The sequence below is a fragment of the Apiospora kogelbergensis genome, assembly GCF_038363985.1.
Source record: "Apiospora kogelbergensis strain CBS 113332 chromosome Unknown utg000003l_segment0_segment0, whole genome shotgun sequence".
Taxonomy (NCBI): domain Eukaryota; kingdom Fungi; phylum Ascomycota; class Sordariomycetes; order Amphisphaeriales; family Apiosporaceae; genus Apiospora; species Apiospora kogelbergensis.
Window position 1 is genome coordinate 3,126,022 of NW_027117420.1, and position 25,853 is coordinate 3,151,874.

General features: G+C 52.0%; 6 protein-coding genes across 6 annotated transcripts; 4 read left to right on the forward strand and 2 right to left on the reverse strand.

Moving 5' to 3' along the window:
• Positions 1-271: 271 nt before the first annotated feature.
• Positions 272-6,018, reverse strand: PG998_005776 (uncharacterized protein; the record flags this gene model as incomplete). The annotated part of the gene is made up of 2 exons (XM_066872594.1): positions 272-581; positions 653-6,018. The coding sequence occupies 2 exons, from the start codon at positions 6,016-6,018 to the stop codon at positions 272-274; spliced, it is 5,676 nt and encodes a 1,891-aa protein (XP_066732691.1).
• A 3,874-nt stretch (positions 6,019-9,892) lies between these two features.
• On the forward strand, positions 9,893-11,445 carry PG998_005777 (uncharacterized protein; the record flags this gene model as incomplete). The annotated part of the gene is made up of 2 exons (XM_066872595.1): positions 9,893-9,943; positions 10,042-11,445. 2 exons carry the CDS (start codon positions 9,893-9,895, stop codon positions 11,443-11,445), a joined length of 1,455 nt encoding a protein of 484 aa, XP_066732692.1.
• A 1,670-nt stretch (positions 11,446-13,115) lies between these two features.
• On the reverse strand, positions 13,116-14,184 carry PG998_005778 (epoxide hydrolase; the record flags this gene model as incomplete). The annotated part of the gene is made up of 3 exons (XM_066872596.1): positions 13,116-13,690; positions 13,729-13,845; positions 14,049-14,184. 3 exons carry the CDS (start codon positions 14,182-14,184, stop codon positions 13,116-13,118), a joined length of 828 nt encoding a protein of 275 aa, XP_066732693.1.
• An 874-nt stretch (positions 14,185-15,058) lies between these two features.
• Positions 15,059-15,892, forward strand: PG998_005779 (uncharacterized protein; the record flags this gene model as incomplete). The annotated part of the gene is made up of 4 exons (XM_066872597.1): positions 15,059-15,124; positions 15,201-15,318; positions 15,409-15,714; positions 15,798-15,892. The coding sequence occupies 4 exons, from the start codon at positions 15,059-15,061 to the stop codon at positions 15,890-15,892; spliced, it is 585 nt and encodes a 194-aa protein (XP_066732694.1).
• A 1,247-nt stretch (positions 15,893-17,139) lies between these two features.
• On the forward strand, positions 17,140-19,634 carry PG998_005780 (Rad3 protein; the record flags this gene model as incomplete). The annotated part of the gene is made up of 2 exons (XM_066872598.1): positions 17,140-18,753; positions 18,798-19,634. The coding sequence occupies 2 exons, from the start codon at positions 17,140-17,142 to the stop codon at positions 19,632-19,634; spliced, it is 2,451 nt and encodes an 816-aa protein (XP_066732695.1).
• Positions 19,635-22,496: 2,862 nt separating this feature from the next.
• Positions 22,497-25,185, forward strand: PG998_005781 (uncharacterized protein; the record flags this gene model as incomplete). Its single annotated transcript, XM_066872599.1, has 2 exons — positions 22,497-23,537; positions 23,602-25,185. 2 exons carry the CDS (start codon positions 22,497-22,499, stop codon positions 25,183-25,185), a joined length of 2,625 nt encoding a protein of 874 aa, XP_066732696.1.
• Positions 25,186-25,853: the final 668 nt, after the last annotated feature.

Consider the following 25,853-nt stretch of genomic DNA (forward strand, 5'->3'; position numbering starts at 1 on the left):
AGGATGCATCGACGCGAGAAGCCATCGCAAACCGCCATGAAGATGCCTGAGTGGTGGACTGCTGAAAATAGTAACACTATGTATAACATACATTATACCTGTACACAACTGCTGGGGAATATTGAAACCGGAAACGCCTCACTTTGATCCTGTTCTTCATTGCTTCATGCCATTGTAGTTAATGGTGATCTGTTCCTCTCTCCTGTAGTTAAGGGGCAAAAATGGACTTCCCCGCAAGTAGTTTGACACCTATTCCGTCTAGCCTTCACGACTAGCCCATCGTCTTCATGAACCCATCAAGGTCGAAGCTCTCCTCATATTGCCGATTATCCCATAATTCGCCGAGGTCGTCCATCCAGGCCTTCTTTCCCGGAGCGCGCACATCGCCCGTCTCGACATCAACCATGTCTTCCTCGCGGCCCTCCAAACCGCCGCCGCCCTGTCCCTTTTCCGTGATAAGGCTGGGCCCGGAGTCCCCTAAGCTAAAAAGGTCAAGAATTTGGTCCGTGTCCATGGTACCGAGGCCGGCGTTCTGCTGATTCACAACGGTGGAGGCAACATCAATCTTGAAGGCTTGCAAGCTGTTGGGAGAAAAAGTCAGCAAATTCTGGGCAACGAAGAAAACGTACAATAGACGTCAGGAGCAGCTTACCTCAAGATCTTCTCCTCCAAAGTACCTCGTGTAATCAGCCGGTATACGTTGACCACCTTCTTTTGTCCGATACGATGGGCGCGATCCATGGCCTGGAGATCTCTCTGCGGGTTCCAGTCGTGTTCGACGAAGATGACGGTGTCGGCACCCGTCAAGTTGAGTCCTAGACCACCCACGCTGGTGGTGAGCAGCAGCACATCGTACGAGGGATCGCTGTTGAACTTGTTGACAATATCCTGTCGCTTGTTGGCCTCGACGGATCCGTCAAGTCGAAGGAACGAGACAGATGGAAGCATGCGCTTGAGAACAGTGTTCTGGACCATGTCGAGCATCTCCTTCATCTGGCAGAAGACGAGAGCTCGATGGGGCTTGATAGGCTGATAGAGCGGATCGTTGGCATCTGTGCCCTCGATACCAATACCGCAGTCAACGAGCAAGTCCTTCAAAGCTGTGAGTTTGGGAGCGTGAACGGGGTCCTCGATGCTAGTTCCCTGTTTGCTGAGGAAACGCTGCGTGTCGTCATAGAGTTTGTTGCTTGGCGTCATCACGAGCGCTGGAGAGTTGCAGAGCTTTCTCATGTACTGCAGGGCCTGGAAAATGTGCTGCTTGGCTTCCTTGTCATCTCGGCCAGCCTGTTCTGTAATCTTCCTTCCTTGTCTCTTGTTGAAATCGTCGAATAGTTTCTTTTGGAGCTCGCTCAGATCGCAATAGTAGTTCTGGAGGATCTTGGGTGGCAAATCGTTGAGGACTTCCTCCTTAAGGCGGCGCAGTAAGAACGGCAGGACCTGTTTATGGAGAGCCTCGATTGCCAATGCACCAGCTTCCTGTTCCTTGGAGGATGCCTTGCTGAAGCGGCTGGCGGCAATCGGTTTCGCGAATCGGTCAAGGAATACCTTTTCGGACCCCAGGAATCCTGGCATGAGGAAATCGAAGAGTGACCAGAGCTCTAGAACATTGTTCTGGATAGGAGTACCTGTCAATATCAATCGATGGTTGCTTGCAAGCTTCTTGACAGCCATGCTGATCTTAGCCTTGGGGTTTTTTATCAGATGGCCTTCATCCAGCACCACGTAGTTCCAATTTTGCTTTTCCAGGTACTCGGTATCGTTACGACACACTTCATACGAAGTAATGACAATATCGGCAGTGCTGAACTGTGATGCCTTTGCTCTGCGCTCCGCAGGAGGACCAACAAAAGCGGTCACGGACAAGAAAGGAGCAAACGTCTTAAACTCTTGCTGCCAGTGTCCGGAGAGTGTTGGGGGGCAAACGATGAGCGAAGGCAGTCTTCGCACATCTATGGCGCCTGTCTTTTTGAATTCCTCGGCTCGATTGTAATGGTCACTAGATACCATGCAAATTGTCTGAAGCGTTTTGCCAAGGCCCATGTCATCGCAAAGAATACCATGTAAATGGTACTTATTCAAGAAGTTCAGCCAGTTAACACCGTCTTGCTGATACGAGCGCAGTTCAGCATTGATTGCGACTGGAATCGAAAAAGACTCGACTTTCTTGGGGTCCAGAAGTTGCGCGATGAATGTCCGCTCACGGTTCCTGCCCTTCAAGAGTTCTTCGGAAAGGCCAGGAGGATCCGGAATACCGGCCTCTAGAGGTACAAGCTTCACCAGGGTGGCGAAAGAAGTCGTGGATATTAGACGAATCTCGTTATCTGAATCGCTCATGCGTCCCAGGACAGGAACAATGAGGAAAATGACGTAGGGCAGAATACCATCACCCATGACAGCAATCAGATGATAGATAGCTTCGATGGCACCCTGGCGGAAATGGAGATCTACCGGGTTGTTGATGGATGGTAGCACCTTCTCAACAAGGGCAGTCATGCCTTCGACCGTAATGACACTGCATATCGTAGCAATGCATTTGGCTGCCATGTATCGGTAGACGGAGAGCTCCGAGTGGAGAGCTTTGATAATAAGGGGCATTTGCTGCATGATGAACGGGTGCAGGGACACGTGTAAAGTGGGCGCAAGCGTTCTGATCACCGACATGGCATCAATGATCTCTTGACCAAATGTGACTGCAGGGTCCTTTGCTTCCGCAGGCAGTTCATCCGAGAAGGCCTTCACCAGCGGTTGCTCCATGTACTTTTGAAGACTTGGCACCGTCTCGAAGATCTCAGCCCCGTAAGCCCGTGCCAGAACCTCAAGTGCCTCCTTCGCACCACGACGCGTGATACGAGCCTCCCTAGCCTCTCTGGCCCACTTCTCGGCATCTTCATGGTCAACGCGGTCTTCTTCCTTCTGCATAGACAAGATACAATCCTTCTTGTGGGCATGAACTGGGAACTCTGGGGTTTCCGCCACTTCCATACAAGAGAACTTGATCAGATTTGACACCACCTTGTCGGCAGGGCCCCTGCGTCCGTTATCGGTGAAGAGCTGCACAAGGCGCGAGATGGTATCGGCAGAGCGGTACTGGAGTAGCTGGTTGTCTTCCGATTTGATGCTATCCATGATACCCTTAATGAGAGGGCTGGGCTTCTTAGGCAGCACCTTCATCGCGATAAGGGCACAAGCGGCAGCAGCTTTGATCCGAATATCACGACCTCCTTTGATCGCTTTGGCTTCTTCGATAGCAAAATTTGTGGTCCTCCGTGCCTCGTTCAGGTCAGTCGTGGTTATCAGACGCTGTGCAGGAGCCATGGCTTTCCTTAGCTTATCAAAATCATCTCCAACACATTTCTCAGCCATTGCCAAGGAGAATGCGTTAGGGCCTGCTTCAGCTTCGCCTTGCACCACTACGGGTAGCGTTGGAAGCTTGCCTTGCGAGACCTTGCCATGGTCTCTGAAGAGATTGATGAGTTGCACACACTGCGCGCGCGTCCGTTGCACAAAGCTGACCAGGTCTCGGTAATGAGACGGGCGCTCGGATTCGATCATCTTCTGCAGTTGCTCTACATATCGAGCTTCCAGTTTGGCTTGGGGGCTATGCTTTGCGAATTCGTCGACGATAATGCAGGACACCATCTGAGTTGAAGAATATGACGACGCGAAGCCTGGTATTAAGGTAGCATCAAACACCTCCAGATTTGCCAGAGGGAATTGAGACATGATGAAGCCCATTGCCTTTGCTGCTGAGACTCTAGATCGAATCAATGTGTCCATGCCAACCAGGTCTACATCACCCTGCATCATGTGACCATCCAAGTCATGCGAGTGGGTTGAAACGGGTGCTTCTTCGACCTTGGTCGACTTTCTACGTCTTTTCGCGGCCCGCTCGCCATCGTCTGACCCCTTTCGCGACGCTTGCGAGACAAGGGTGGGTGGCGTATAGTAAGTGCCACCAGACGGCTTTTGAAATAGCGAGCCATTCATGGGAATTGGGTGACGGGAGACACCGACTGGGTGTAAAGTGAGCTGCATCAAAGCATCCACGTGCGGGTAGAATTCCTCTGTTAGTCGTTCCGGCTCCTGCGATAAACATTTCACCAACGCCATCCAAAGCTCCATCGACATGTTGAGAGTGCTTGTGTCTCTTTCCACAAGAATGTTTTGGAAAATGAGACGTAGTGTTCGACCGTCAAGCCAGCCTTGAGACTCCTCGCCAAGATTCACGAAAGTCACGAGGGCTTTCAAAACAGCAAGCCGTACAGATGTGATGGTGTGGCGTAGGAAAGGGTACAACCGGGGTACGAGGAGTGTAAAGGATCGCTCCTCATCCTGCTCAGCAGAGCTCTTCATAGCTTCAAGAACTTCGGGGAAGCCGCAAAGAGTGGCTAGTAGATCCATGATCTTCCCGGTACTTGCACTCAAATCATCTCCGAGGCTGGACAGACTTTCCCATACAATGTTGATAAGCCCAGTCAGCGCCGCAGGGCGCGTTTTAACGAACTCCTGGGCCATCGGAATGAGTGTCGCTGCACTGACGGCGCGCACATCGTCGTCGTTGTCGCCCAAACCTTTCATAACGGCGCGCACAACACCATCAATCATGTCGTTGTGTTGTAGGAGAAGGTCTTTGCGGACAGCTACGACATAGCGTAAGCCTACCATGCCACCATGGCAGACAGACCACATAGGTCTGTCCAGTCCCAAGTCGTCTTGCATAACCATTCGGTACAATATCCGATATACACTATAAACGGATGTCGTGGGAAGATGTTTTAGGAAAGAACCCAGTGTCTGGCCTATTGTCTCTCGAATAGGGGCGACCGAGGTATCCGAGGCATAATCGGTGAATCTGTCGAGCATGAGAACGCTGCAGAGCCGGCAGGCCATGTCGTCAAGCCATTTACGGTTAAGTTCATCGTTGCTGGCCCGCGCTTTTCCTCGCATCCGCCCGGCACCCGCACCATGAACTCTCAGTATTTCTCTTAGACCGAGAGCTGCACCGTGTCGCGTTTCCCATTGGGTGTCGAAGATGTCTATTTTGAGGAAGTCGCAGAGTCGCTCATACGGCCATTCAGCTCCTTGCAACTCATCCTCAGTCTCGATCTCGGATTTGATCGGGAGGACTGGGCCTTTGAATTCGGAAACGACCTTGGAGTCTTCATCAACTCCTTCAGGGCGATCTAGTGAGAAATAGTCCGGTTTGGTATCCTTCTTGGAGTCCGAATCGGGTATGGAAGGGTCTTCGAGCCCGTCAGACCCAGCAGTAAAGGAGCGGCGAACAGATAGGTCGCCGAAACCGCCTTTCCCTTGTGCCGCCTTTTGGGCATCTCTCTTCCGCTTTCTCTTGAGGACATTCAGTTGTCTGGCACTCAGTCCTGACTCTTCAGTCGACTGACTAGGTTTTGAGCCGTTGATGCTGTCCTGGCGGCCGAGACCATTGGAATTCGTAGAATCTTGCGGCGTGAGCGGACTAGCTGACTTCTCGACGGCGATCGGTACCTCGTCATCTTCGAATTTCCGACCGAGTAATCCGATGCGGCCGATCAGGGTCTTCTTCTGGTGTGCAAGCCGGGCATGCGGTTCCAGACTAGCCAATCCAAGGTCAACACTACCCGTTCTCAGTAAGTCCCGCCCATATCTCAATATCATGGCGACGTCTAGCGTTTCCAGCCTGAAGAAGTCATCTGTGGGCAGTGACACGCTAGGATCCTCCTCCTTCTTCACATGCCCATTCTCGATAGAGGGCTCCTCTTTCTTGGCGGTAGAGGCGTCTTCGTCCTCGTTGGGGTCGTAGTCGGGGGCATTTTCAATGATCTTGCCAATAGCCTTGGCTGCCGTGGCTCTCGTATCCCAATCCTTGTGGCGAAGATATGGCACCACCCTAGAGAGGAGATTGAACAACTCCTCTGGATGCTGTTTCTGCCAATCTGCTAGTTGATTGACGGCGGTATCTTTGATCAGCTTGGTACTACCTGTTTCCAGGATAGTGACCAGGCGGTCTAATCTCGAGGCCATTGTTGCTGTTGTTGTCACACCGAGGCTTTGGGGCCTAGAGCCAAGGGAGGTTCATTTCGCACAAAAAAGGACTGCCATTCAGTCAGTATTGCTCGTCATAACGGCAAGAGTGGCAACGTGATAGGTGGCAATGGCATAGTTGGGCTGGGCATTACACGGGTCACGTGTAAGCAAAACAACAAGTCTAAGCAGAAGTCAAGCCTGGGGCCTTCCAAGCCAGAGACAGCGACTGGTCTACTAGGCACCGAATATGCAAGACAAAAGGCAGCAACTGCTGGCTAAACCAGGTTGCTTTGGTTGGGGCCATGATCTCCATGGGTTACTCTATAGTCTGGTAGCTTCATAGAACGGCATAATACATCATTCGCCATAATGCGGGACAGCCGCACTATACAGAACAAAGATTATGCCTTCATAGATCCCATCGCGTCATCCGAATGACTTCATCCTACGACGCTCAGGGTCGTGAAGATGGAAGGATCTCGAAAGACTCTACGACACCAAAGGTGGTGGTTCAGAGGCCGCGCCATGTATGCAAGCCAGTAGGAAGACTAGACGAGGAAACATGGATGCAGTGTTGCGCAAATATTATTTACGACTGGACTGTGTAGATTTAGGCCTGCAAAGGGGGGGTACGTAGGGGCAAGGGGATAAGAGTAGTACAAAGAGAGTGAGGGTGATGCTCGCATGAAGGGCAATAGAGACTAACCTGATAAGTGGTGGTGGTTTACAACTGCGAATCAGTTGTCAATTGTGGGGACAAGCTGTATGACAACAACGCAACGCAACGCAACGTATTAGAGACCGTGATGGACTAGTGATGATCTAGCTGTTGATCACGCAAATGTCGAAGTAGTCCTCTCCAGAACTGTTGAAGGTATTAGGTGAATGAGGCTTGATGCGCAGCACCCGTGTTGACCAAAAAGAAAAACAAGAAGAATAAAAATGTCTGTAGGTTGAAGATGGTTCTCGTCGTTGACCAGATACGAATTGAAGCAATGCGATGGTATGCGATGCAATGCGATGCAATGAGTGGCTGGAGACTTATTACTGATGAATTTTGGATGGTCTGCGCTCGTTTGGTAGGTTGGGTCCCTGTCTTTTTTTTTTTTGGTCTGGCTGGAGGGCCTGGGCTGGCTGGGGGGAGGGAGAGGCCGAACAAAAAAGGCAGGGAGACTGGAGGGCTCGGCAGGGGCGTGCAAAATGCGGGATGCAGGTCTGATGACTTTTGCGAAGTGGGCGGCAGCGTCCTCTAATAAGTCTTGCCCATTCTTATACACGAAGCTCCAGGCCAACTTTTTTTTTGCCCACCCTGGCATGGGCTGCAGCTTCTAAGCCGCAGGTGGCACTGACAGACCTTGGCAGCTGGCAGCGGCTTCTCCTTGCTCTCTTCCAAATGAATTGCACAAACTGGGTACTTGTCTACTCTGGGATATTTCTAGATGATAGTTTGCATATAGTATGGATTGCTAGCATCCGCCAAAAATCCATTCTGTTTCTGTTCTTGGTCTTCCGAATCTGAACCGATTTCAAGAGCGTGAGAGCGGCAGTCGAAAGGTTGGAACCCGGAAGATCCATCAAGGCATCTTTTACCTTGAGGAGCGCGGCTTGTTCTCCTGCCACTCGTGTCTCTATGCCGGGTCTTTTTGAGTCAAGACCTCCGACCCCTTCACCTGCAATTTCTGGGGCGCCTGTTTTCGCTTAATGACTAGCGTTCCTTTGACCCTGCGTCGCGCCTGGAACTTGTGCCTTTTTCGGTCACTACGACTGCATTGGTTTGGATGGAATCGGGTCGATACCTGCGGTGAAATACCTATATTGGTCTCGTGTATCATTTGACATTCTAATGGCGAGAGCCTGAAGGATTCCAGGTTGGCTGGTCGGCCTAGTTGGCGGATTGTCTGATGAAAAGAATATTGAATGGAGCCTAGAGCTTGCGGCGCCCCATCGACACCCGTTTCCCATTGTATGTAGTTGGCTCCACCCCAGGACTCCAGCCCGCCAGCCTCACCAAAAGGGAAAAGAAGCAAGTAGTCAGGCTGTCTCTGGAATGGCCCGGCAGATCGCTCGACGATCTCTGGTTTTGCGCCTGTTTGCAATCACCGACGATACACATGGTACTGAGACGTCTGTTCTGCTCTTCATTACTAACAACATACGTTACGCCTACCGACCTTGTCTGTCCTCTTCGGTCATCTAAGTAGCATGCATCAATTCACAGTTCCTGGGCCGAACAAATGACGAGCTTACCAGGCACATGGGCCTGCCTGCTGCGTATTACGGCACGCTGAATGATACATACGTAGGTTGGACAGAATTGTCGCGCCATCCCTGGTAGATCTAAGATCATAGCTGCTTTAACTTGGGTGTCTGATCCACGTAGTTGGTCAATAACAACCTCTCTCTCTCTCAACAGTATCGCAAAGGCAATGGGTATCAAGGTATGTAGATGGAATCGCCTGCCTTTATCACGGCGATTCCACCTACGCAGTCGAAACAGTATCGCAAACAGCCCTCAAGGCTATACGTGCCTAGTTCCTACCCACGGCCGGCTACTGCTATTGTTGCATACGTGGCGGCGCTGCTAGAGCAACAATGTGGACAGGACGGGCTTCTTCGGAGAATTTGATTAAGGTTTTGACGGTTAGTACAGGCTTGAACATGGATTGGCAAAACCAAATGATGCCACCGAACTCTTAACATACATACTGTAGACCTTACCATGTGCAGAAATTGCATTCCACGGCAGGTAGAGGACTTAGTTGTAGCATGGCTTCAGTCTCAACATTCTGATGACATGCCGGCTTACGGTCCACCTGACCCAACCACCTACCACCCCCCTCGCCCCCTTTAAAGACCCACCAACTCTTTCTCTGTAAGCTGTGCACTTGTAGATTGCGCACTCGTCATCTTCAAGTCTCGAGCCAATCTGGCCCACGATGATCTAACGCGTGATGCTCGCGGATTCGTGTAAAGAGCCGCCTGTGCCCCCTGGCACACCACGTCTCCACGTTTCCACTCCCGTCACTGCCGACGACGGACAAGGGGACAAAGACCAGCAACGAATGGTCCAAGCGTATGGGCTTCGCTCTTACGTACCAGGAAACGCGCTCGCCAGAAAGGTCTTTCACCTGCTTGCGAAAGATCATCGTAGATGCTGGAATAGTACAAGTAGCTACACAAGTCTACATGATGTTTAATCCAAACCGTCTGTCCAACCAGCATTCTCATCCCTTGAACTAAACATCATGTCGCACAATGCTACCTTCTGCTACCTTCTAATTCCGACAGGATACTTTTTCACGATGCTCCGATACAACCACGCGTTCCATTTGTGACAGTGAGCAGCCATCTGATTGTCGAGTTCAAGTATCGTAAACTGCCAAAATTACGAGACCTGAGTTCGAAAGGCGTATCCATGATGCCTCGGGAAAGATGTCCGGTCATGGTGATTGAACCTCATCCCAGCCGCTTATGGCATCAAATGCAACATGCAGCTTGATTGTTGTTATTTCTTCCGTCGGCACAAAGAAACGAGCTTGGAGTCGAGATGGAAACATGCATGAGTTTCTTGGTGTTTTGGGACTGGTTCTTGGTTGGGCTGTCTTGCCTCGCTCGCCTTGGTTTGCTGCTTTACAAGTCGAGGCGCTTCTCCCACTCGCTCTCACCGTCCATATTGTCCCACACCCCCACCATAATAATGGTGGTAGAAGGCCGCCAACTTTCTACCTACATTCCCGTATAGCTATTACGGCGATGACTCCCACTCTTATATATATACACTTCTAGGAAATATTTGAATGACTTGAACGATTCCCGCCGACGAGGAAGCCTTGGTCGCTATCCGACGGCCCTTGGCCCTTTTTCTGACACCATGGATTCTCCTCGGCCCGCTGTCGATCTGGAGAAGGAATTGACGTGTTCCGTAAGTTTGGGCCCCCCGCCAGTTCCAGGTTTCAAAGCCAAGTCGTTCTTACGCCTTAACTTTCACCGCTTGCTGATACCATAGTGCACTCCGACCAGATTTGCACCGAGGTTCTGTATCAGCCTTTGACCCTTCTCGATTGTCTGCACACCTTCTGCGGCTCCTGTCTGCGGGACTGGTTTAGCTGGCAAGTGAGCGCTGCCGAGAACTCGCCCGACCCTCCACCTGCCGGTACCAACATCGCAACTTGCCCGTCATGCCGGGCACCGGTCAGGGACACCCGGCACAATGCCACCGTCGCAACCCTTCTCGAGATGTTCCTGAGCGCCCATCCGGACAAAGCACGATCCGATGTCGACAAGGACGAAATGCACCAGAAGTACAAGCCGGGCGATGATGTGGTACCGAAAATACGAGGTTCGGAGAAGTCCCCGGAGGAACAAAGACTGGATGTAATAGAACGACAAATGCTGGAACAAGCCCGTGACCTAAGCTTGCGCGATGCTGGTGTCTCCTCTTCCTCATCAGGACACAGACAAGCACGCCATCGACGGGAACAACATGTGCGCGACCATGAAGGAAACAGCCGCTCGGATAGAGACAGCAGCCGCGACTCGAGGCATCGCCACGATACCCGCGACCGAAGTCGCAGAGCCAACAGGGAAGAAGAGCGAAGACGGAGAGCTGCGACAGATCCAAACATCTTATTACGACCGGGCGGTAATTCCTCGTCGGAGGAAAGGAGGCATCGGCGAAGCGACTCGCGACAACCATCACGCGATTCTTCCAGGACAAGGCGCAGAGCGGTCGAGCACCAGTCATCTATAAGATCTTTGATTAGCTCTTCGGATGTGGACTCGCGAGACATGGAAAAGGAAATCGAGGATTTTGCCCGTCAGATACAAGAAGAGGGGCTACTGGACGGGCTGGATCTGAGCAATCTTGACCTGTCTCAGAATGACGAGTTAAGTCGCAAGATTACGGAGGCTTACCGGAGGCGACAACTCCAGAGGTCGCGTCAGGAATCAAGCAGGAGAGCCAATACAAGTAGTCCATCCCGCCGCCTTGAGACTTCGGCTTCTTCTTCCAGGCCGCCCATCTCGGATACTTCGCGACCAAGCAGTAGAAACAGAGCCAACTCAGCACACGCCAGGTCCAACAGCTCGACGAGTCTACTGGAAGACAGAAGTCGACCGCCAGTCACATCTACACATCTCGAAGTGCGGAACAACCCCGAGCGGCGCCGAAGGAGGACGGCGAGTACAGGTCGCAGCGCGACTGATCCGATACGGCCTAGCACTGCCGAGCCGCGACCCACGACGAGATCTCAAACGGACCTTACACTGCGACAACAGGCTCATGAATTAGCGAATCGACGCCCGTCTGTCGCAGACTCTAGGAGCTCGAGCATGCCGACAGGAATTACATCCCCCAGGCCGCTGCTGGCGCCACATTCAGCGAGCGAGCCTCCGCGGCCCAGCATCCCGCATCGCCACCTATAGGGAGTTCTGCGGATGCTCCTAGTGGTGCATCTATAAAAAGGAGGCCTGCCAGTCTCGTGGTGTCGGCCAACAACCCTCTGCCAAGCTTGGGTATGCCCTCTTCGCCCAACCATGGACGGACCAGATCGATGTCCCAATACTATCAGGAGCCATCGATTAGTTGCTCCCGATGTGGTCGATCGCACATTGAGTACGATCTGCACTACAACTGTGGCATATGTCACAACGGAGACTGGAACCTCTGCGTGGACTGTTATCGGGCGGGTAAAGGCTGCCTCCACTGGTTCGGATTTGGGTACTCTGCTTTCAAGAAGTGGGAGAGAGCCCACAAAGGCGGGAACGAACAACTTGAGCATCCGCACATGCTCACTTCAAATCGCTATCTGCCACCAAAGACTACGCCAGGAGGTGCTGACGGTAGGAGGACTATGACTACAGAAGACCCTATGAAGAGGCTTCAGAGTGGCATGTTTTGCGCGCGATGTTCCACTTGGGCCAACGAGTGCTACTGGCGTTGCGACTTTTGCAATGAGGGCGATTGGGGTTTCTGCAACAACTGTGTCAACCAAGGCCATTGTTGCACCCATTCCTTGTTGCCCTTGACGCACTTTACACCACCGTCATCTCAAAGTCCTCCTGCGAGCCCGCGTTCGCCGAGGCCACCTCCGCCATCAGCAAGTCTGCTTACGGGTCCGAATGCAATTAGTATTGGCAACTTTAGACCCTTGACCTTCACTACCACTTGCGATATTTGTCGGTTGGCCATAGCGCCGAGCCAGAGTAGGTATCACTGCTACTCATGTACCAGCACGGTGGTGCCCGACACTGAACCGGGAGACTACGATATTTGCGTCACTTGCTACGACGGTATGGTGTCTTCTCGGCGTATATCGGCAGAGAATGGACCGGCCGGGTGGAGACGATGCCCGAACGGTCATAGGATGGTAATAGTCGAATTTGAGGACACGAGAGGTGGCCAACGTCGATATATTGCACAGGATCTTGTCGGTGGCTGGGACCTACAAATGGTGCCATATAGCGCGCCGAATGAGACAGAGCAACAACCAGAGCTGCAAAAGTGGAGATGGTTAAATCCTGACAGGTCAAGTGCCGGGTCGAGGACGGAGCGTCTGGTCACTATCGATATCGCCGCCACTGCACCGACAGGTCCTCCGTGGGCTACCGTCTTCCCCGCCAATGGAGGCTGTGGCATGACGGCCGTGGCGAGGTGGTCTTGGTATCCAAAGGCAGGCTGTGAAGACGAACTACTGGTCCCCCGTGGGGCGGAAGTCCGGGAGGTGGAAGACATGAACTCGGAGTGGTTTTTCGGTTGCTACATGGGTTCGACAGGTTTATTCCCGGCACCATACGTAAAGGTGATTGGGAACTCAGCAGGGAACGGGTCAAATGATGCTTAGCCCACGAAGGGGCTTGCTCTTGCGATGCGGAGACGTTTTCTATAAGCATTGATGTCGGAAGGGATGGCGTGAGTATCTCTTAGCTACCGTTGTCTACAATATTCATGATCAAACGGAATGCCCTGTGGAACCGAAAGCCTTCATAAAAAGGAACTATCAATGGAATGGTCAAGTCATCTCATATTAAATTTTGTCTGGAGGTGTCCCTTACGTGACTTGCTATGACCAATTTGAAAAGTAGCATACTTCCCTTCATTCATTGGTCCACTCTGCCTTCTTCTTCTCCGCAAACGCCTTCATGCCAATTTTCTGATCCTGGCTACCAAATAGACTGTGGAACACCCGTCTCTCGAACTCCACGCCGTCCCGCAAACCCAAATCCTGGCTCTTGTTCACGACCTCCTTGCCGGCCTGGACGGCGACCCGCGAGTATCCCGCAATGGTCTCGGCCGTCTTCAGGGTGCCCTCCATGAGCTCGTCGTACGACTTGAAGGCCCTAGCGGCGAGTCCCCATTTTTCGGCGTCGGTACCGGAGAAGGAGCGGCCTGTGAGGATGAGCTCCATGGCCTTGGACTTGCCCAGGGCGTGCGTGAGGCGTTGGGAGCCGCCCCCACCCGGGATGGTGCCGAGTTTGATCTCGGGCTGGCCGAAGTTAGCGGCCTCGGTGCAGTACAGAATGTCGCACATCATGGCGAGCTCGCAGCCGCCGCCGAGGGCGTGGCCCGAGACGGCAGCGACGATGGGCTTCTTGACGCGCGTGACCAGGTCCGACCACGACTCGATGAAGGAAGACGTGTACGCGCCCGCAAAGGTGAGGGGGCCATCTCCTTGATGTCAGCGCCCGCCGCGAACGCCTTTTCGGAACCCGTCAGCACGATGGCCGAGATGCTGTCTGAGGACTGGAAGTCGGCCAGGGCTTGGTTCAGCTCCGTGATAAGCGGACTGCACAAGGCATTGAGGGCCTTGGGCCGATGAAGAGTTACTGGTGATGCTCTAGATTAGCTATTTGGTGAGGCTGTATTGGCGGGACATGTGAAATTGCAGGCGCCCAAAGAATGTGATGGGCGTATTTCGTAGATTACAAGTTATTGCCGTTCAAGCACATTAACTGAACCAACACAACAACTTGTTGCTCTTTCGTTTTCAATGTACAGAGAGATTATCCATCTGGATGATTATATTTACCTTGACCGACGCCCGGCCTGGGCTCCGAAACGTGAATGTATTCATACGACTTTGCTGAGTAACATCGGACTATCTTGGGGAGAGTGGAGGGCTGCAGACGGGAGGCAACTGGCCTCAGACTCCGAAGGGCTTGCATCGTGTATGGCAGCTGGTAAGCGCCGAGACCTCGAAGATGACAGTTTGAAGGTTCTAAAGCGAATGGAAATGCAGTACAGCGTGTTGAAAAGTGCAATCGGTCCAGGCAATGAAGTCCTAAGACAGAGCTGGGTGATGATGGAACCAATGCACCCCATCCAGTCTTCCCCCAAGTATGCCGAGGATAGCCTGTCGGCCAACAGCAGCTTGAGCCGATGAGGTCAGAGCCCCCCGGACTGCCAGACTGCCGCCGCCGTCCAGGAACGAGCTCCTTGGGAAAAGAACAGCGCTAGGCCAATCAGAAGCAAGCCAAGTCTCGCCCATGAAAGCAACTAGCGGTTCATTAAAAAAGGGGGTTAAGCCCCTCGATGCTTGCGTGGCAGTTTGATAGATGTGGCGGTTCGATAAGGCTAGTGTGGCTCAGGCCACACCCAAACACACCCAAACTCCCTGTAACGGGGGAAGGCAGGAGGCGGCTCTGGGGGGGGGCTAGGGGGGCCAGAAGCCTAAACGGAGGCCTTGGGGGCGGCGTCACCTTCTAGCTGGCCAGATAGTCCCGTTGGCCTAAAGGTTCATTAACTGCGCTCGCTTTTTGGGCTGCGCCGATCCTAGACCAAGAAAGTTCCCAGCCGCCGCGACTCGACGAAATTGTACTTTGCTATTCGCATCCATCCATCTGAGATACACACCTGTTCATTCACTCATTCTTCCATATTCTTTTGACCAAGGCTCGGCCAACCTGTTTCTACGCAACTGGCTCCGTATCCGATTCGCATCCAAGTGCGTTCCTCGATCCCGGTTCCATAAAAACCATTATCTCAACAGCTTCTTTTTATTAGTACATTTCTCCTACGGACCACCGAGCAACTATCACGATGGAGAGCCTTGAGGAGCAAACCCCCTTCGCGGCCGTCCAGGCCCAGACATCGAGGCTGCAAATGGTGCGCTCGACCCATATGCGCCAATTGGCGACTGATGGACGATAAGTACAGCTGATGGCTAATACGATTTCTACAGCATTACCAAGCCCTCCTCGACAAGTCGACGCCCTACGTCACGTACCGATGGGTTGGCACTGGCGCCTTCCTCTTGATGTTTTTCCTTCGCATCTTCATTGCGCAAGGCTGGTATATCGGTATGTTCCTCTCTGTCCATCTGCGAAAGGACGGATGTTCTCCAAAGAAAACATGGCTGGATCAGTGCGCTAACAAACGGGAAATCGCAGTGGCATACGCGCTCGGCATCTACCTGCTTAACCTCTTCCTCGCCTTCCTGCAGCCCAAGTTCGATCCCTCAGCCGAAGCTATGGATAGTGGAATGGACATGGAAGACGGCTCGGCCGGTGGCCTGCCCACGAAGCAGGACGAGGAGTTCCGACCCTTTATTCGTCGCCTTCCGGAGTTCAAGTTCTGGCACTCCGCCACCAGCGCGATCGGTATTGGCTTCATGTGCTCTTGGTTTAAGGTCTTCGACGTTCCCGTCTTCTGGCCTGTCCTGGTTATGTACTGGATCATCCTCTTCGTCCTTACAAGTAGGTCGCCCCCCTTCCCCCATGCTCTACTAGACTCGGGTCATTTTGAGCGAAGAAAGACTGACGGTTGTTGGTGCGCACAGTGAGAAAGCAGATCCAGCACATGATCAAGTACAAATACGTGCCTTTCTCTGTCGGCAAGGCGAAGTATGGCGGCGGCAAGGCAAGCACATCATAGATCACGACTTTGTGTCCCTAGGGCGTTGGAGATCTTACTACTACAAGAAGAGTAGGAGACAACTTGCTCTGCGCACGTAGTAGTGCGGTAGAGGAGGTACACATATAGTTGGAAACGAATAACAGCAAGGCGGCTCCCACGCCCCGTGTGACGGATTACGAAGTGGTCAAATTCCGATCAGTCGATCTTGTACAAAATGGGTGAAACAGGAAGGGTGCATCAACAGTAGAGGCGTTAGGAACTCCAGATAGCACCTCTGCGGGGGAGGCTTGCTGAGAGGCAACTGTAAAGTTTACATATCCAGCCGAGTGGATGTGTTGGGCACATGGGAGGGAACCAAAGGGTTCATGGCAGAAACCCGGCGAAAGTGCAGGAAACCGACTCATGCCAGAGGTAGACTTTTTAATGAACAGTAATTTCACCTTCGAGGGGCAGTTTTCGTAATCATTGTTTTGAGACTCGTCCGTTCGTTTCTATATCAAAGGTAATGGATGGGCCGCCAGCAACGTTTTACAGGGATATATCTTGCGGGGACGATGTGCTGAGTTGCAACAGACGGTTGATGGGCGGGGATGTTCCATATATGTCACAGAAGCTATTAAGAAACCACATTGCTACTGATATGGCGAACTGGTGCGTAGGTCAGGCAAGGGTGTGGTTTATTAGTTGGCCAGGAAGATAGTTCTTCAGCCAGCCTCCTTGAGAGCAGGGATAAGTGGCAACAACAGGATGGATTTTGAGAATCACAACATTCCCAGGTGGTTGCCGTGAATCATAGAGCAGGTGAATTCGGGTGAATTCAATAAAGATTGCATCGAGCCTTGTTACACAGAGCAGGCTGCTATTATTATTATTATTCAGCCCAAGTTATGTAATTATGTAACCCCCCAATTAAATATGAAAGCAACTTATTGAGTTTCAAAGCAACAGAGATCTATCTGCTTTGCTCTAGATTAAATTTCTACTTATGACGGACTGGCCTAGATTAAACAGTATTACACACCTTCAGCCAAGGACGCGCCATTCTTGCCTTCAATTGATTGATCCGCCGATCTTCCATAACGGCACTGCACTCCACCGGGCGGAAAATATCCGATTGGGCGACTGAGTAGATTACTAAGAGATCCCTTCCCTTGTCTTCTTAACATTCCCTCGTCACTCGACGCCCTTGTCAGCCTGAACTCAGATTCCAGATAACACCTCCAGGCTGATTTTCTTTGTCGTCGATCAACACCATCGCTGCCGAAATGCCTGTCAAGCGGAAAGCGTCAGGAAATGTGGCCGGGGCTGCCAAATCAGGCAGAACTTCGGCTACCTCAACTCCTGGACCGGCGACACCAAAGGAAGTCATCGATAGCGACGAGGAGTCCGATGTTGTCGACGATACCCAACCAGGCGAGGAGCAGATCCAGAATGCCATCGACCGATTCTCCTTAGCACATTACCAAGACAAGCAGGTTCGGGGTCCCATGGATAATGCGAGCAGGTTCTTTGGGCATGGCAGACGCGACTTTTCCTATCTTCCCTTGAAGCCCGACTTCCAAAGCCGCCCGATCTGGGTCGACCCTCAACGTGGACGCATTATTCTCGAGAACTTCAGTGCGCTTGCTGAGCAAGCCAAGGACTTCCTCATCACCATCGCCGAACCTCTCTCGCGGCCGACATATCTCCACGAGTACTCTCTTACCACCCATAGTCTGTATGCTGCCATTTCGGTTGGTCTGCAGGCCCAAGACATCATCAACACACTCGAGCGCTTCTCGAAAACGCCCCTGCCAGAGTCCATCCGGATGTTCATCCAAAACTCTACACAAGCATATGGAAAGGTCAAGCTGGTCATCAAGAACACCAAATACTACGTCGAAAGTAATGACCCAGACGTCCTTCAGAAGCTCCTGAAAGACCCCGTTATCGGGCCCCTACGCGTACAGGGTACAGATACCATACAGCTTAGTGCCCCCTCTATGGTTGGCCTGGTCATTCCCGGTACTTCGAACGCAGCGGGTGTGCAGCAAGCGCAGATACGGCAGCCAGAAAAACAGCAAACGGAGGCATCGGCGGAAGAAGCCAAGCCCGAACAAGCCTACCAAGCCTTGGGGGTAGATGATGACGATGACCATGAAGAGAACGTACACGCTTTCGAAATCCCAGATACCGCTGTCGAGAAGGTACAAAAGCGCTGTCTCGATATCCAGTTCCCCATCCTCGAGGAATACGATTTCCGAAACGACGACCGAAATGCGAATCTGGAGATTGACTTGCGGCCGGCTACACAAATTCGATCCTACCAAGAGAAAAGTCTAAGTAAGATGTTCGGTAACGGTCGAGCCAAGAGTGGTATCATTGTTTTGCCCTGTGGCGCGGGTAAGACATTAGTCGGTATAACTGCTGCTTGCACTATCAAGAAAGGCGCAGTGGTTCTATGCACAAGTACCATGTCGGCCCATCAGTGGCGCCAAGAATTCTTGAAGTGGTCCAACATCAGACCTGAGGATATCGCTGTGTTCACGGCAGACAACAAGTCGAGATTCCCAGGCAACACGGGCATCATCGTCACTACGTACCCCATGGTGACGCAATCCGGCAAGCGAGCACATGATTCCCAGAAGATGATGGACTTTCTGACTCAGCGAGAATGGGGCCTCATGCTCCTCGACGAGGTTCACGTTGTGCCAGCCAACATTTTCCGCAAGGTATCCTCTCAGATCAAGAGTCACTCGAAGCTGGGCTTGACTGCCACGCTCCTTAGAGAAGATGACAAAATCCAAGATTTGAATTTCTTAATTGGCCCGAAGCTTTACGAGGCGAACTGGATGGAGCTTTCGGAACAGGGCCATATCGCCAAAGTCCAATGTGCAGAGGTCTGGTGTCCCATGACAACTGAATTTTACGATGAGTACCTCAGAGCGGCAGACCGAGGGATGAAGGCCAATCTTTATATCATGAACCCCGAAAGATCCAGGCGTGCCAGTTCCTTATCGACTACCACGAGAAGCGAGGCGACAAGATCATTGTGTTCTCGGACAATGTCTATGCCCTGAAGGAGGTTGCTCTAGCTCTTGGCAAGGCCTACATTTGTGGCTCTACAGGAAACAGCGAGCGCATGCGAATCCTGGACAACTTCATGTACAATCCAGCTGTGAAGACCATCTTCTTATCCAAGATTGGAGACACATCGCTCGATTTACCAGAGGCAACCTGTTTGATCCAGATTTCGTCGCATTACGGGTCTCGCCGACAAGAAGCACAGCGCCTGGGCCGCATTCTTCGAGCCAAACGTCGTTCTGATGAAGGATTCAATGCCTTCTTTTACTCCCTCGTGTCGAAAGACACACAGGAGATGTACTATTCAACCAAAAGACAGGCATTCTTGGTTGATCAAGGATACTCGTTCAAAGTCATCACCCAACTGGCAGGCATGGAACAGATGGACGGTCTCGCCTTCGCGACTGCACAGTTGCGGAGAGAGCTCCTGCAGAAGGTCATAGTGGATACCGAGTCCTCACGCGGCCGGGATGATGACGGCGACCCGACCGACGATCTCTTCTACTCCACGAAGGGAAGGAAGAAGGCCGTCAGGCGCACGGCGGGTATGCTGGAGGGTCTCAGTGGTGGCCAGGATATGGCGTATATCGAGCAGCGGAAGAGCGCCAACAAGAACCTGAAGAAGAAGCCGAAGGAGAAGAATGCTTTCTTCAAGAAGATTGCGCGCGAAAAGGAGAGACTCAAGTCCCAGCAGTAAAGATGGGATGATGTATGCATATGTATTTCTATACAATCAGGGATTAGGCGTTATTACATTGGAAGGCGCAGCGTACTTAGAACCGGTATACCCTGGATAATGAGAATGAATCCGAGACAGATGAATGTCTATTAACATTAACATTGTCCAAGAATCATGAAACCTCGATTTGATCTGTCTAGAGGAATAGCAACGACTGCTCGTCTGCCATCTTACCGCACGTATCCAAATTCCAGTGGAGGAACCCATTACCCAGCTACATATCATCCTACTAATAGGTATATCGCCGAATATCATACAGTATTTGCTACTACCAGTTTTCGGCTGCTGAGCTGTGTCCGCGGCTATTGTGCTTATCTCTCAATGCTACTGTACCGAGCCATATGCCATTCTGGTAGAAACCAATAGCAGTGCCATTGTGTCTGCAAGGCAGGGATCTATCTATGTATCCTTAGTTGTTTTCGGGTGCCAAGGTGCCAGGTACCATCCGAGACAACAGAGCAGTGTCAATAAGGAAATAGATCGGGATCTAGTGTTATCCCTCGTGGTCCAAATGCCAGGTTGTGATTGGCCACTTTGCGGCTTTGATAGATGATGCCATGTCTCCCAATGCAAGCCATAAAAGGCGGCGTGATAGATCACTTTCTACAGTCCAATTGGCTGGAAGTTCCAATCTGCATTCGTCTGATTAACGGGCGAAGCATTCGGGGGAGGTGAAACCGAACAGTGCTCGATGCATGCAATTGCGAGGATGAGGATGAGGACGATAGGGAAAACTGACATCATCACACCGACTGACTGACTAGCTGGTTGCTACGCTACCCTGACAGCTGGCTGCCTTGCTGCATAGCAAGGGCCGAGAAGAAGACGGGGTGGAATGGATGTGCTCCATATCCAAGCATGCCTACTAAAATAGTAGTAGCACGACAGGTTTGGCGGTCCTGTCTACTCCCTACATCCTACACTATCTTTGTCTCAAGACTGAATCGTGGCATTATTGAGTGCCATGCGCAAGTAGGAAGGATCCAGGCGCCAGGATGGTGTTCTAGACTGTTTGGATATTCCATCTCACGCAAGCGGTTTTCATACATACATATGCACATAGATGCAAGTGCAATCCCAGCCCAGCTGCCAGCCTGATCTGTCTTCCTATATGTATTTGAATTTGCCATCGATATGAACGCGCTACGTACCTGCGGCGCTGCGACTATCCCGTTTCCATGCCCCCGGTTTTCCCTCGTGAGATGCTTCTGGGATGTTTCTACATAGGATAGATAGCAGCTTGATGTATTAGTATGTATGTACATATGTACAGCTACAGGTGCAGGCCCGGGCTCCGTATTCCCTAGTTTCCCCGTCCAAGCCGTTCCCACTAGAATGAAAGCGTTGTTTGTTGATGGCAAAGTGGATAGGACACAGCGAAGCGAAATATCGGATAGGAAGACTGCGCCCTGTAAAGTCCTCTGATGACGGGCTTGGCAGTCGGTACTGGTCCTTGCGGCTGGCTGGCGGGAGAAGAAAGGAAGAAAAAAAAGAAAAAAAGTCGATGGCCAACATTGCGCCAAGGCCCGCCATTTTTCTCGCAAGGTGCAAGCTGGCAAGGTGTGATTTGGGGGAGCTTACTACCTTACTACCTCGCTACTTGCTGGCCGCGACTGGACGGCTTGAGTGCTGATTTGTTCCATGCTGCTTTGGGCTGCTGCCCGTCCTATTGGAGACCTCTTTTTCCCTTCTCGAATGAAGAACACGCTGCATACCGACACTCACCCAACCACATGGTCCCGATTCTTGGCATTTTCCAACTACTGTACCAAAGGCCCAAGACATGCTCGTCGTCTAAACTACGCAGTACTCCTCGTGCATCCCCCGGCACCCGGTCTTCGACGACTTAGTTCACAGGCGAGACATGTCAAACAGACCATCGTCTCTTTGTTACCTCATATTTCAAGGATCCAATCCCATCCGCGCCTAGACACTGCTGTGCCCTCCTGCCTTGTTCGCTGTCTTTGCTCTCCCTCCGCCATTTGCTTCTCACCTCTGTCCATTTCGCCGCTACATTTACACCAGATTTAACCTTGTCCCACGGTCAGACGAGAAACTGGGCAAACCCCTAGTGCCTGCCCCCTATCAAAGCACGCGACGTGACCCTGTGAAGCTTATCATAAGCCATTCCTGGTCTTACTCGATATCAAGTCGGCCGTCAAACATCGACATTTTCCCTTCTTGCGTGGCCCTCCATAATCAACTTATTTAAGAAAAAGAGCGGGCTTCCCTGACTGGATGGAGGTAGGCTCATTTCTCTCTCTGTGTGTTTCTCTTTCCTGTTGCCGGCCCAGCCAATTCTATCATGATGATGTCAACTAGTGTCGAGAGAGAGTTCCTCGGGGTTTGAGCTGCCTTTCGGTATTGTGCTCAATTATCGATTCTCTCCCCGAAGGAGGCCAGCGGCTTTCGCACAAGACTCTTGACTGCATCCCCATCGTTGCTATATTTCTCCGAGTTTTGGCACATCTCCACTACTCCTTCCGTTCATACCCCGAACCTTACCGTATCTTTGTCTCCTCCCAAGTCGTTCGATACCCGCCGCCGCCGCCACCACCCATCCCTTCCTATTTCAATATGTCGCTTCCTCTTTTAGCCGCATGCTTGCACTGCATCGTGAGCTGTGCCACTCACACCTCCCCCAGGTTCCACTCGGCTAACAAACCGATACAGCCACAGACGTGAGAGATATCATGCTTGACGACAAACCTTTCGCCAATCCATTCAAGTGTGTGAGATACACGTTTGCTGTTCTCTAACAGTGGGCTTTTTGCCGGCTTTTTGGACACCTCACAGCCTTATTAGCTACCCGTCGTGACCATGGTCGTCCTCAGTGACATGCTGGACTCCGGCCGGAAGGTCTTTCGGGCCATCCGCCCCTCATTTCTATCCAAGGAACCGCACTTCAACTTCATCACAGTGCATTATTTCTGGATCATCGGAATGACCATTGTTGGCTCTATTCTCATCTTTGCCTCGGGAAAGGGCAACCTCTCCTATATCGATTCGCTCTACTTCGCCAGTGGTGCCAACACCCAGGCTGGATTAAACCCCGTGGACGTCAATCTCCTCAACACTTTCCAGCAAGTCGTGGTGTTCCTTATGGCAATGACGTCTAATCCGATCGCTATCAACTCTGCTGTGGTGTTCCTACGCCTCTACTGGTTCGAAAAACGTTTTCAGGGTATTGTGGCAGATGCCAGATCGAAACGTATCTCTGTCGCAAAGTCACGGTCTAAGGCGAAGTCAACCCTATCACCTGATGTCGAGACTGGAGTCAGCGGTAAGAACATTAGGGTTATGCACAATACTGCCTCCCGCATGACAAACGATGGCATCCTACTGGATCACTTCACGATGAATGGGGCCATCAAATCGGACCCAAGCGTGGAACACCTGGATCCTGCCGAGACGAATTTGCCTACCTCGCCTACAGCGCAAAGAGATACGCAAATCAGGTTCGCGGATAACGTCAAACGAAGCGATGCACTGTCGGGCGACGAGGAGGAAAACGTGCCACTTCCACACCGCCGTTCAAACACGGAGCATATTGCCATCTTGGAGAGACAGCGGAAGCAAGAAAGGGGCGGTACTCTTCGCATCCCTGGCCCTAGAGACGCCGAGAGAGGTGTTGGGCCAGAGGAGCTTTCGGGTGAAGAAGAAGAAGATTATGATGGCGATGCTCCGGGGCTCAATCGACTAAGACGTGGCTCGAGTGCCGAAACGCCGCAGCATCGTCTTACTCAAGCCCGGACAGGCTCGCACGTAGAACGGCAGCAGACAATTGTTTTTGAGGAGCCGGACCACCCCAAGCGACACGAAATCGCCCAGGACGTCGAAGCAGCTGCCCACACGGCGGGTGTGTTTAAGCCTCACAGACCGCGGGGCCCGGGAGAGAAGCTGCATCACACTATGACACGCACAGATACCGAGTCACGCCATAATCCCCCTATCTCGAATCAAGACCGCGCTGTCGCAGCACAAGGAGAACGATCCTGCGCCATATTTGAGTTGGCAGCCAACTATCGGCCGAAACTCGGAATTCCTAGATCTATCAGAGGAACAAAGAGAGGAACTCGGTGGTATCGAGTACCGTTCTCTCAAAACGTTGGCTATCGTCGTAACTGGATACTTCTGGGGCTTCTGGATATTCGGCATCGTCTGTCTTTGGCCCTGGATCGCTGTCAACAACGAGTATTATGGGAAAATTGTGGAACAGGCTGGCGCGAGCAAGGCTTGGTGGACTATCTTCACCTCGAACTCGGCATTCATGGATCTGGGGTTCACTCTGACCTCCGACAGCATGAATTCCTTCAACTCGGCGAGGTTTCCATTGCTTATCATGTCGTTTCTAATCATCATTGGAAATACCGCCTTTCCGATCATGTTGCGGTTCATGATCTGGTTCATCCACCTCTTTGTCCCACGAACTTCCGGGCTTTACGAGGAGTTACGGTTTTTACTTGACCACCCGCGACGTTGTTTTACTTTGCTCTTCCCTTCAACAGCCACGTGGTGGTTGTTCTTGATACTTATCATTCTCAACCTGGTCGATCTGATATTTTTCATCATTCTTGACCTCGGAAGTGGGCCTATCGCAGCCCTGCCGCTGGATATTCGCTTTCTCGACGGATGGTTCCAAGCTGCGTCCACGAGAACCGCCGGTTTCTCTGTTCTAAACCTGTCGTCTCTCCATCCAGCAGTGCAAACATCGTATCTGATCATGATGTACATCTCGGTGTTTCCCATTGCCATCTCGGTCCGCCGCACCAATGTGTACGAAGAGAAGGCGCTGGGATTGTATGGAAGTAGCGGTGAAAACGAGGATCCGAATCAGTCAGGGTTCTCTTATGTCGGAGCCCATTTGCGGCGACAACTATCCTTTGATCTGTGGTACATATTCATTGGGTACTTCATTCTCACCATCTCAGAAGGCCCTCGCTTGATCAACAACGACTTTTCCATGTTTGCTGTACTTTTCGAAGTTGTCAGCGCCTACGGAACGGTCGGGTTGAGCCTGGGCTATACAGGAGTCAATGCATCGCTCTGTTCGCAATTTACAGTTGTCGGAAAGCTGGTGATGATTGCCATGCAGATCCGTGGCCGACATCGTGGGCTCCCATACGGCCTTGACCGGGCCATTCTTCTGCCGAGCGAGCACCTCAATCGTAAGGAGGCTGAGGATGCAGAGGCCAAACTTCAGCGCCGCATGTCTACTACTTCGTTAGTGCCCGATCGCGGAGCCAATTTGACAAGGGGACGAAGTCGTAGCGTCGACCGCCCGAACATGCTCGCTCAGTTCTTGCACCCAGGGCCGGCCTATCCAACTGTCTCGCACACCTTGAGCAAGTCACGCTCGATGGCCAAGACGGAGCGGTCGGTGGGAATCGGCTCGTACGATTCGATAAGAAGAACAACAACCGAGCCACCGAGCGATGAAAACGATTCAGTTCACAAAGATGCGCCAGCGCCCAAGAGAGCCTCGACACAGCCGGCCGTCTCACATTAGCGGTCGAGACGAAGCACGGTGAACAGGAAGGTGCCGGATCCGAGGATAGCAAGACTGCCCTCTTCCCCAGAATTGCGGAGGAAAAGTTTTTGGAGTCGAAGAAGGTCAATATTCGACTGGTACCTCGGTAGTACCGGCTAGTGAGCTCTGCCACGATCGATCTCCTTAAGGGAGTTGGGCATTTTCCCCAGAAGCATTTGGTAGAGGCCCAATTCATTGTGAGATAGAAGGTGTACATTATAGACGGCGGCCTCGAGATTAGAGGTGCAGGGGAACTGGCATATACGGCTTTTATGACTGCACGGTGTAGGGAGTTTTGTTTTTCACTAGAAGAGCGAACATTTTTGGGGGTTTACATAGACGGGGCCTGGCATTCTTGATTCGGCCACCAGGGTTTTTGGGAAAGGAAGAGGTGATAGGACATCATGCTCTTTTATGCATATATATAGTCTTCAATGCCAGCAAGGGCTTTCTTTCTGTCTTGTTACTGCCGCCATTCTATGCGCTCCAGTCAGGAGCGGAGAAAGTGAAAGGTGACGGACAGGGACAGCCAGAGTCTGCCCAAGTTGTCATTGCAATTTCGTCCGAAACCCTTTGTCCCGCGGCTGGCCTTTTCGTCTCATCTGGACCAGATGGTGCCGGGGATGGAAACAGACAGGCCAATGACC